Source organism: Acomys minous (assembly GCF_964271855.1).
Source record: "Acomys minous genome assembly, chromosome: 2".
NCBI lineage: Eukaryota > Metazoa > Chordata > Mammalia > Rodentia > Muridae > Acomys > Acomys minous.
In genome coordinates, this window is record NC_140484.1 from 10,735,545 (window position 1) to 10,748,238 (window position 12,694).

Here is a 12,694-nt window from a genome sequence, read left to right on the forward strand (position 1 = left end):
AGGCACAATTTGTTGTCCTTTTCTGTGCCCAGTTTCATCTTCCAGAAGGCAAGGATACCAGAGGACCCCTGGAAACAAGGACAAATAGACACTAAGAGAGAAAATTTGAGTCCTTTGAAGGCAGAGGCACGATATAAGACAGTTAGTACCAACTGGCACTGCTAACTGCCGAGGACAAAACTTTTCCTTGGGGATGTGCTTGAGATACTCCTGAAGGGCATTTTCTTTTTGGCTGTAACTCTGGAGCATATGGCTTGTACACAGAGAAACCTGGCTCTGCTCTACTTGTTATAGCCAGATGTTTTGGAAGAGCATCCCAAAGGCATCACTGGTAATGAGGACTATGCCACATGTGGCTGTTAACCTCTGCAGTGATGCTTCCACTAAGACTCAAGCTCCCAACACAGCCTGGTTCCTAATTACCCTTCCTAATTACACAAGAACAAAGCCATTCCTTTACCTTGAAGGCATTTAAATGGGAATATTTGTTCCGTAAAGATATTTTCATGGGTAATAGAGAATGTGTAGGAAAAAAAACTTTTAATTTTTAGAAGACATTGGTTTAGGAAATGCTCATTTTATTGACTGATTAGATGTTGGTCATCATCTAATATGAAATAGTAGTTCTGGATAAGTTTACAACTTGCTAAAAGTTTTATCTTGCATATTTCCCCAACAGCGACTATGGCTATGAAAGACATAGCAATGGGCAGTGCCTGCCAGCTTTTTGGTTCAACCCATCTTCACTGTCAAAAGACTGCAGCTTGGGACAGAGCTACCTCAACAGCACTGGGTGAGTTCCTGTGGTAGTAGCCTTCAGGGGCTGCCCTCTGCTTAGGATGAGGAAGTGTTACATTGACAGAGTTCTTTTTGATCATAGACAGGGCTTGTTCTCCTATAACACAATGCATTTTTTGATAGAATGTTGTCCTTTGTCACTAGATTGCTTCCATTAGACATTTGTGTGTGTGTGTGTGTGTGTGTGTGTGTGTGTGTGTGTGTGTGAGAGAGAGAGCGAGAGAGAGAGAGAGAGAGAGAGAGAGAGAGAGAGAGAGAGAGAGAGAGAGAAGGGGGGGGAGGTGTGTGTGTGTGTGTGTGTGTGCAGGTGACACGGGCACATGATCTTAGAGGACAGGGGTTGAACTCAGGTGTCTTTCTCCATTGCTTCTCAATGGAATTTTTTGAGATAGGATCTCAGACTGGCTATAGACCCCACCAAATCATCTCTGCTGATTGGCTAATGAGCTTTAGGGATGTATCTCCCTGGAGATTTATAGTGTCTTAATGCTTAGAATCTGAACTCTGGGACTTCTTCATGCTTGTATAATATGCTATTTCTCCAGCCCAGACTTTTAAGCTTTTTAGTTCACATATTTAGTTAAAACAGGAAATATACAAGTATGTTTTTATATATTTAAAAATCCAATGTAGTTCATCACTCCAGACCTGGCCCCATTATCCATATAGCTGTGGTCTCTATATTATGTAGGTTTCCAAACACTTCTTTGCATTTTTCCAACAATTAATTGCTCTAAAAATACATAAAATAAACTTGGAAGATTGTTGTCATATGATTTGCTACTAGCTATTTTCTACTTTAATTTGCCTTTTTTCATTTAAAAGTATGTTTTAAGCATCTTTCCAAGTCTGAATAGATTCGGCTACTTTCATCCTTTTTTTTTTATCCCATTTTATTAAATACTACAGAATTATTTATCTTTTTTTCACAGACATCTGGAATATTCTGCCCTGCCATTATAAACAAAGCTACAATTAACCGCCTCTCCCATATCCCTTCTTATTAAAATAAAAAGTGCAAGATAATTAGGGTTTCCTTTGATAATTGGAAGATTTTCTTCTAGCTTATAGAGAAAATTACATTCAGCCAACTGGTTTCTTTTTAGGCTCACATATCAGGCATTGCCAGTGTTTCTCTCACAAAGATGAAAATGGTAGTTTCTGTTTATGTGCTGCTGTGGAGTCGTACAGAGTCATCTTAATCTCCTACTGTCTTCTTGAAAATCAATGCCAGTGGGTTTGGCAGAGGGAAGCTGAAGTGAGAGGGTAGTTGAGAAAGGTCAGTTCAGATTAAATGAACGATAAGACTGACCCCAGTGGCAAGAGCCACAAGAGTCATTTTCTGGAGGAAGATGTCACACTGTTGTTTAGAAGCTGTTAGAATTAAGTAACTAAGTTGACATTAACTCCAATGGCACCTTTAACCCTTGTTTTCATGCCTAGTCCAAGTGGAGCCTGTATCAGCAGGAAGAGACTCAGAGGGCCCAGGAGCACAGGGCTCCTGGAGGAGGGAGGGGAACAATAGACCCACCCACAAATACTTTGACCTCAAAAAGTATCCCGCCTACAAGATGTGCAGGGCTAAAGATAGAGGAGACAAAGCAAGGATTGAGGGACTGTCCAACCAATGCCTGGCCCAACTTGAGACCCACCCCATGGGAGAGAGCCAAGCCCTGACACTATAAATGAAACTCTGCTATGCTTGCAGCCGGGAGCCTAACAGAGTTGTCCTCTGACAGGCTCCACCCTGTAGTGGTGAGAAACAGATGCTGAGATTCACAGCCCAACATTGGGCAACATAAAAGGACTCTAGTGGAAAAGTGTGAGGCGGGGATAAAAGGACCTAGAGGTGACAAGGGCTCCACAAGAAGACCATCAGCACCAACTAACCAGGGCCCAGAGGGGCTTGTGGAGACTGAAGCACCAGCCAAGGACCGTGCAGACTGGACCTAGGCCCCTACACAGATGTAGCCTATGGGCATCTCAGGCTTCATACGGGCCCCCTAGTAAGGGGAGCAGGGACTGTCTCTGACATGGACTCTGTTGCCTGCTTTTTATTCATTCACTTTCCCTTGCTGGAACAGCCTTGCCAAGCCACAGGGGAAGAGGACGCACTCAGTCCGGTTATGACTTGATGAGCTAGGGTAGATGGGACGGAGGGATCTCCTTTTTTGAGGAATATGGGAGGGGGTAGGAGGAAAAAGGAGGGAAAGTGGGGATGGGAGGAGAAGAAGGAAAGGGCTATAGCCAGGGTATAAAGTGAATAAATAAATTAATTAATAATAATGATAATAATAATAATAATGGTAATGATGATGATGATGATAATGATGATGATGATGATGATGATGATAGTGTCTGACATGGGGTGCTTGCCTGCCTGTTGCTTCTTAGAGACCCCACTGCCTTGTCCTTTGTCAGGTAGCAGAGCATGGAGTGCAGACATGCAGTCAGAAGGTGAGCCGAGTGAAGTCTTCTACCATATTTTTCAAACTATAAGATGCACCTGGCCATAAGATACACCCAGATTTTAGAGAAGTAAAACAAGGAAAACAGCAATCAGACCATAAGGCACACCCTAATTTCCACCACCCAGCCCACTTTTGGGGGGAAAGTGTGTCTTATGGTCTGAAAAATACAGTAGTTAAAGTTAATCACAGTGAAGGCTAATGAACAACTCACTGAGCACCACACCTCTGAGAGTTCATTCAGAAGCACTCACCCAAGTCTGTGTTCATCTATCTATCTATCTATCCATTCATCTATCCATCTATCTATCTATCTATCTATCTATCTATCTATCTATCCTGCCTTTCTGTGTAAACAGTCTGCTTTTAGAATCAGATTATTACTGTTTATAAATAGCAGTCTTCCTAGGTTCACCCACTTCATCAAATTGGCATTTTTTATCAACTTGACTGTGTAGAGCTGGGGAGCTTCACTTTTCTTTCAGCTGATGATCAGTATTTAGAAGAGAGAGTTGTAATAAGAAGTAAATGAGTGAAAACAACACCCAGGTGTCATCCGTCTTTGTGGTTTGTTCAGTGATGTCAGCATTTCTGATGTCCACGTATGGAGCAGCCTGTCAGCTCTGGGCTCAGTTTTCCAATATTGGCTGTCTGTATATTTCTCGTTTTTCCCTCACAACGTTCACACAATCTCACAGCCAGAATCCGAACAAAAACGCTGAAACAGGAGTTGGACCTGAGATGAGCTGAGAGTGAAATGTATTTGAAAAAGTTTTGTTTAGTTCAAAAGAGGGGTATCTTGTTTTTTGCTGTTAGTTTTTGCCATGCCATTTGTTGCTTTATGTCTCAGTTTCTTCACCTATGGGAATGTTCCGTTTGCATCTAGCTTGTGGCTAAAATGTGGTACTGTGGAGAAAACACGTAGCCTAAAACCCGAGATAGTCATTACTTTGCAAAATAGAGATCACACGTATAGCTCTCAGATAAATGTTTCTCTAGAGTGGGGGATTAAAACAGGAGGAAAAAAATCTTTCATTTATTGAGGATGTTTATACATGCATGATCTTTAATGGCCACTGCAGCATTGGTGTCATTGACATATTTAATATAGTTCCCAGTTTCTCATCTATAAACTGGAAATAGTGATCTCCAAAGTCTATAAAGTTACCTGATTAGGAAGTGATGTGCCAGCCACTGTCATAAAGTCACCCATAATATACAGGAAAGGGGTAAACCAGAGGTTATGTCTCTCCCTCTGCACTGGCCAAGCCAGACAACTAGATTGCCTGAATATTGAAGAAGTTCCTCTGTCTCAAATAAAATGAAAATCACATCTATTTGTGTATTTTACTGCATGCAAATAATCAGGCAGTCCTAAAGCCTCCACTGTACCCATTTTTATCTCCCCAGCAATGTCTCTCTATATCTCCAGTTGTGACTGAATAAGCTTATTTGGTTATACTTATATGTGGTGTTTATAATCAGGGAGCAAGCTGCAAATTTAAAATGCTCAATTAACCAGGACATTGCTTCTTTCATATTACAGTAGAGATGTGGGCTCAGTTTATTCTCTGAAAACAAGGCAGCTTTCTTAAGGGACAGATTTCTTCTTGTTACTAAGTTAGAGATATTTCTAGCTGTGTTCGAAAGAATGTGTGTAGAAATCTCTATGGAGTTTCTTTACAGGAGCCCTTAACCCATCATTGAGTAATGTTCAAGCACTGTTGTTCATGGTTAGTTTCTTAATATATACTAGGGATGTTTACTCAAGAGGCTCACTTAGACATAACCAAAGTGAAGTATCTATATAAAACTATTTAGTGGGTCCATAAATAAAATATCACATCTTCATTCAAATAAAATAATTACCTCTATATTATTATCATATACTGGGATGTTTTAAAAATATGGTGCTTATAAATATAATCCTCTCTGTACCTGCCACAGATATAGACTTTGGGTGATCTACTGTTGCCGTGTAATTTCTATTTGCAGTCTCATTGTGGAGGAATTCAGCTTCCTCCTAAGTGACTATTCCAGGTGACCCATAGGGATCGTGATGCTCAGTTTGATCTCTGTGAGATTTGCCAGTGTGCTTCAAGGAGAATAATTAGCCTTAAAAGTGGTGCATGTGTTGAAAGTCCACAGAGAGGAAACCACTTGCATTATTTACAGAGTGATCACTGCAGAAGCCTGTGTCGCTGTTTTCTAGCCAAGACTCCTGTAGTGCCACAGTGGATGCTATTTTGTTAACAGGTTGAGATGATTCAAAAATCAAGTTTCTTGGTCTGTTTATGCTTAAGGGGAAGGAAAACGTTATGAGCTTTAGTTGTACAAGTTGACTCAGATGGTGGATTTGGGGAGTCCCACTCAAGACCATTTGCAGTAAGTCATTTAGCTAAGTGTGTCCTTATGTCTGATCTCATCAAATCTGTCTTCAAAATGAAGCTGTATTCAATTTATTCTCCAAGGGGAGTTGTGTTCCTAGCCTGTTTAATACAAGTAAAACTTACTCTATCCACCTAGACCTGGCTATGGTACATCTCAAGCCCTTAATTCCTGTGTCTGAATACTTGGTTTGAGGGAAAAGTACTGGGAATAGTTGCATTGAAAAACAAACAACAGCAAGAAAACACATGAGAAAAATCTGCTTAATCGTCCAGAGAAGTCCATTCTTTCTGAATAAAGTAGCCGTGGCTGCCCTGTATGGTCACCAGTAGCTGTGGGCGCATTTCCAATCCTGGTAACACCTTGCCATATTACATCCTAATTAAAGCACTCATGACCAGTCTTGATTGCATATGCTTCCTGACAATAGCCAAGAAGGTCTGCCCCCCCCCCCCTGAGTGTCAAGTTCATTACTCACCACACTGCCTTCTTCAGGCTTGGGTCTGGGATGTGGGAGGGAGCTGAACAGGTTCAGCCATAGTCACTAAGCCCTGCTACTGTAGCTGCAGCTCCCTGATGCCAATGATCTGTGGTTATGTAGATCCTTTCGTGTACACATAAGCATGTACACATTGCTGTTTCCCCACTGCACGGATACCCTCCTAAGGTCTGGGGAAATGCCGAGACTTTCTCACACGTTCTACTCAAACACCAGCCTCCATCCCTATCCTTAATGCTGGATCTATTTTCTTATGGTCAGCAAGTCTAGAGTCACCCTAACAAAGCAGGACTTCCCTTTGCAAGCAAAGGCACAAAGAACAATAAAATACTTGAAACTTTATTTTCTCACTGTGTGTGGCATTGTAGTGCACCACAGTCAAGTGACAGAATAGCCCACCTGGGCGACAACAGGACCTAGAGCTACAATCTGACCTTGGTCCTTACATGGATAAGTACTGTGAAAGAAAAAGGGCCACAGGAAACCATGGCATTGAAGCTAAAGTTTCAACGATGAGTCACATGATGGCAGGAGGAAAGAGCATCCTGCTCAGAATGCACACACAGGTAAATGGAGCCACGCAGCACTCCCACGGCCCACACAGGAAGTGCTCTGTGCGACAGAAGAGCTGCAGCTAGAAAACCAAGGAGAGGTCAGGTTGTGGAACTTTATTTTGAATCTCAACTCAACTTATCTTTGGAATATAAATATCTTGAGTAGAAATTTTGAATGATTTATGAAATTATGGAGATGATTGGATATAGATCCTAAGATGGCCTTAACAATAAAGGCTTCCATTTTTAAAAGGAATAATTAATATTTAATATATATTTAATCATTTTTTATACTCTTAAATCCTGAAACAATATTGGTACAGCTGTGTGAGTGTGTGAGTGTGTGTGTGTGTGTGTGTGTGTGTGTGTGTGTGTGTGTGTGTATTAACTGCCCATCTATGTTCAGCCCCATCTACTCATGGAAGTTCGTGTGGAGGCCAGAGCAGGACATCAGGCATCTTCCATCTATTGCCCTTCCTATTGCTTTGAGACAGGGTCTGCACTGAGCTGGAAGCACATCACGGCAGTGAGCTCTCAGATCCAGCTGCGTGTGGGCGCCAGTCAGGGCAGCCACAGATTGCGTAGAAGACCTCCACGTCTGTCTTTTACATGGTGCTTAAGACTCTCACTCTAGTGCTCATGCTAACAGAAAATGCTTAAATGTTCTCCCCTGCCTCTACGCTAAGACTTGTTAAAGTATGCCTTTTTATTTCTTTAACCCTTTCAGAGCTTTTCCAAAATGTTCTCTAATTGTCCCTATGTCAGAGACAAAGACGCTAAATATTTAGAGAGGTGAAGTAAAAATAGTCCATGTTTATGTGCTCAAGCGCTTTAATTTAAACTCAACAATTAGGCTTTAAAATGCTAGCTTTAGCCTCTGCAATATAAAATCACCAGGGAAAGCGGTGGCTGTTTTCACAGAGTACTTTTGGGTTTTTTTCCTTTTTCCTTCCTTCCTTCCTTCCTTCCTTCCTTCCTTCCTTCCTCCTTTTTTTCTTTCTTTCTTTCTTTCTTTTTTTTTTTTTTTTTTTGGATTTTCAAGACAGGGTTTCTCTGTATTACCATGGCTGTCCTGGACTCACTTTGTAGACCAGGCTGACCTCAAACTTACAGAGATCTGCCTGCCTCAGCCTCTCAAGTGCTGGGAAGAAAGGCGTGTGGCACCATCCCCGGCTCACAGAATACATTTTGTTTGTTTGTTTATGTTTTTTTGTTTTTCGCGACAGGCTTTCTCTGTGTAGCCTTGGTTGTCCTGAACTTGCATTGTAGATCAGGCTGGCCTGAAACTCACAGGGATCCACCTGCCTCTGCCTCCCGAGTGCTGGGATTAAAGGTGTGCACTGCCACTGCCCGGCTCACAGAGCACGTTTAACTGTGCCAATCTTAGAAGTCTCAGGCTCTGGTCCAACAGATACCTCAGCAGCCTTGGCTGGAGTGCTTATCCCACCTCTGAGGCACTTCTTTATTATTATTATTAATATATTTATTTGCTCATTTTATAGCCTTCCTTCCTCTCCTCCCTGTCCCACCCTCCCACCAACCATCCCCCGGCCCCCAATCCTGGTACCAACCTACCTAGGCACATGAAGTTACAACAGGACTAAGTGCCTCCTCTTTCACTAAGGAAAGACAAGGTAGCCCTGCTAGGGAAATGGGATCCAGGATGAGGCAACAGAGTCTAAGTCAGAGACATCCCCTGCTCCAGTTGTTAGGGGACCCACTTGAGAACCATCAGCTTCACTTATGTAGGGGACCTAGGGCCAGTCCAGGCATGTTCTTTGGTTGGTGGTGCAGTTTCTATGAGCCCCCAGTGGACTCAGGTTAGTTTACTCTGTGGTCTTCTTGTGGTGTCCCTGACCCATCCAGCCCCCTCAATCCCTCCCCTAACTCTGTTACAAGTCTCCCTGAGTTCTGCCTAATGCTTGGCTGTGGGTCTCTGCATCTGCTTCCATTATCAGCTGGAAGAAGCCTCTCAGATGACAGTTACGTTAGGTTCCTGTCTGCTACGATAGCAGAGTATCATTAATAATGCCAGGGTTGGGGTCTCTCCCGTGGGGTAGGTCTCAAATTGGGCCCATCATTGGATGGCGATTTCCTTCATCTCTGTTCCATCTTTTATCCATGCACATTTGTAGGCAGGACAAAGTTTGGGTTGTGGGCTTTTCAGGTGAGTGGTGTTCCCCTTCCCTCCACTGGAAGTCCTGCCTTGGCTGCAGGATGTGGCCACTTCAGTCTCAGTATTCCCCACTGCTAGGAGTCTCAGCTAGGGTCACCCCTATATGTTTCCAGGTGCCTTCCCCACTCCAGGTGTCCAGCTTGTCCCAAAGATGCCCCAAAGCCCATTCTCCTTTTCTCTCCGAGCCTGCTCACTCCCACCCGTGCTCTCCACACTGATTCACTCCCCGTTCTCCTCCCATCCCCTCCTTTATTTAGTTTCTTTGCGTCTGTGGGTTGTGGCATGGTTATCCTGTACTATATGGCTAATATCAGCTTATGAGTGAGTACATACGATGTGTGTTTTTCTGAGTCTGGGTTACCTCACTCAGGATGTTCTTTTCTGGTTCCACTCATTTTCTTGCAAACTGCAGCAGTGATTCTTTTCTTTTATTTTAAAAAATAATTTATTCAGATTACATTTAGAATGTTGTACTCTTACTTGTATCTTCCCATTCCCCCCTCCCTCCCTCCTTCATCCTACTCCCATCCCCTAGATCTGTGACAGAAGGGGATTTTCTCCCCCACCATAAAATCACAGGCTATCAGGTCTCATCCAGGTAGCCTGCTTCCCCTTCCTCTGAGTGCTACCAGGCCTCCCCATCAAGGGGGAAGTGGTCAAAGAGGGGGCACCAGAGTTCAAGTCAGAGGCAGTCCCTGCTCTGCACACAACCATGGAGAAGGAGCTGTCCATTGGCTGGATCTGAATAGGGGGGTCTAGGTTTGCTGCATGCATTGTCCTTGGTTGACGTTGACGCAACACTTTGTGTAGGTCCCTCTGGATTCAGATTCACCAGCCTTGATGATCTTTTTGTAGGGTTCCTGGACCCTTTGCGTCCTTCTATCTCCCCATTCTTCCATACCACGCTCACTTTGAGTCCAATAGTGAGTCTCAGCATCTGTCTTGATCCCCCTCTGAGTGAAGACACTCAGAAGACATCCATTTTGGGCTAATAAAGAGGCCTTTGTCTGGCTTTCTGGTCTGGCTCCTGGGTCTGGAACATTTGGCTTAATGCCTGAATCTTGTATTTTAAGGTTAGACTTTTAGGTGATTTTGGATTCCATGCCTACCACTCCAGGCATCATCTCCCGGACCCAAAATCCTGGAATAATGGTTCTTGAGTCTCAAAATATATTTAAAATTACTTATGTCATATATCAAGGCTCTTCTCTGATTAGCTCATAACTTAAAATAACCCATTCGTACTAATCTACATTCTGCCACATGGCTAGTTACCTCTGCTCAGGTACTAGGTGTCTGTCTTCCTCGCATTTTCCCAGATGAATCTCCTGCACCTGGCTCTATCCCAGAATCCTTTCTGCCTTCCAGATGTCCTACCTTTTATTGTGCCCTTTTCTATAGACCATGGGTTGTTTGTTTGTTTGTTTTTATTGACAGGCAATGCACCCATACAATACACAAGATATTCTCTCTATAGTAATTAGTTCAGCAGTGAGAGCTAGGGCCCTTAGGGCCCCTCTTCCACTGATATCTGAGAGTTGAAGGTCCTGATTTTGTTCAGGCATCTGCAGCTAACATGAGTTTTGGTGGATGTATTTTCATGACAACGGCATTGTGCAGTCCTCCCCCATCTTTTAGCTTTTACGTCCCTTCCCCCTTCTGGAGTATTCTCTGAGCCTTACAGGGATGTTACAAATATTTTGTTTAGGGCCAAGCACTCATCTACCATCTACTCCCAACATCTTATGCAGCCATGAGTCTGTCTCCTCAACCAATTGAATTCAGTGGGGAGAAGGGAAACCTTGGTTAAAGGTGAGAGTAACATCTTTCAATGGATATCAACATTAAAAAGATGCTCTGCTTTAGCATTCTTACCACAAAAGATTAGATATGCTGTGAAATACTGGACAGAGAAACTACCTTGATTATCTCTCTACCACATGTAAACACATCAAAGCATAAGGCTGTATCCATAAACATAAGCTTTTCTATTAATTAAAAGTAAAATTTTAAAATGAAGGCATACTGTGTTTAAATCTGCCAATATTAATCAATAACATCATCTTATTATACACAAAGGGCCATAAACATCTGCATTCCAATAATCCCACCCCAAACTCAGAGGGAACAAATATTAAATTGAAAAGCCATAGATTATGGTGACTTTTATTGCTTATTTCCAGTTTTAGTTTCACAAAGAAAATATGTGGCATTCGCTTCTTTAAAAGACTGCCAGGCAGCCTAGAAAGCAAAATGGTAGAAAGTATGGGTTAAAAGGAGAAGGCTAGGGAGGAGTCATCATATGAAGACGGAGAATAACTGAAACTGGGCTGTTGGGGTAATAAGGCCCTGTCCACTGATGAGCCACAGGCAACATCAAAGGCACGCTTACAGAATGTTTCCCTTTCAGTAATTGTAAAAAGACTCCCTTGCCATTACAAAGCACTTTTCTTCCTGGCAGATTGAAGAATGCTTTACCAACCGAATGCATCCCTGTAATATTCAGACCTCAGGTCCAACATAATCATAAGTTGCCTTGTTATTATGGAGGTAGCAGCCCCATTTAATAACATATTAAATGCATTATTCATTTATGTAACTCAGACCCAGGGACAGCTGCTGAGATGAAAATAGAACCATTTTGTGATGCAAAAAGCAGGTGTGTGCTTACTTGAGTAAATTAACTCTGTATTTCTGCACAATTTTCTTCTAAATTTCGGGGACAGGTCTGGTAGGGCTAATGTGATGCCATTTTCATCCAAGAAATAAAATGGTTTCAGAATGGATTTTAATGAGCGCTTAAAAAAAATTGCCAACAGGCTTCTCTATGGCAGATTCCCAGGGGTATAGACTCGTGCTTTGGATTTAAGCAGAATCCTGTAGCTACAGGATTTGGGAAAGCCTGCAGTGATGGCTGGTCAGAGCACCAAAAGACAAAAGGCGAGCTCTGTCTGATGATGCCAATGACGATGGTGAGCCCAGGTTTCTGGAGCCGCTCGCCAAGGCAGAGCCACAGGTGTGCTTAGATGCGAAATGATTAAAAGTTCGGACTACATTCTATTTGCACAGAGTGTTGCTGCTGAACCACAGAGGTGGCTTTGATGCAGTTAAACTCACTGCATTGCATAATTACTCCAGAAGGCCCCCATGATCAGTTGCTTCCTATCATTGCTGGTACCAGAATGCTACCATTTCCCAATACCTGCACTCGTTTCTTTTCTGGCCCTTTTCCCTAATCTTTCTCGCCCACCCTGCTCTCCAGCCTATAGCAGCCTATACTCATAAGTGCCTATAACGGACTGGTATTCAAAATTCTCATACATGACAATGAGCCACCCCAATGGACCACCCCAATAGATCTTAATGCTAGTTCATGGGTTTGGATGCCCCCTGATGGTCCAGGTGTTAAATCCTTAGTTTTTGGACTATTGAGAGATGAAACCAGGCTGAGGATAGAATCAGTGCCCCTTTATTGGTGGATAAGGTATTTGAGCTAATGGGGGAAAACCCACTGCCCTGCAGGCATTTCAGCATTTGAGCTGAAACAGTCAGGGCAAGTTTCACCCCCTGGTGCCTTGCATATATCTGAGACACAAGGAGACCATCAAAGAGCTTACACTACAAAGTTGTGGACAGGAAGAATATCATTGTTGCTGTTAGTTTAATGGTATGGCCTAATAAATGTTTATTACTGCACTTATGATTATTAAGGCAGTGTTATTTAACCCACTAGCTCAATCAATAAAGACACAGACACATGCTATATTTTAGAACAGCCTTATAGCCTGGGGCATAGCAGATAATAACTCCT

General features: G+C 42.8%; 1 protein-coding gene across 5 annotated transcripts in view; it reads left to right on the forward strand.

Annotated features, from left to right (window-relative positions):
• The window catches only part of SORCS1 (sortilin related VPS10 domain containing receptor 1), a 515,429-nt gene that overhangs the window by 431,499 nt on the left and 71,236 nt on the right, over positions 1–12,694 (forward strand). For all 5 annotated transcript variants that reach the window (XM_084757893.1, XM_084757894.1, XM_084757897.1 and 2 more), the window contains exon 17: positions 680–793. In XM_084757893.1, the coding sequence (XP_084614019.1) occupies positions 680–793 (114 nt within the window). The remainder of the gene's footprint in view (positions 1–679; positions 794–12,694) is intronic.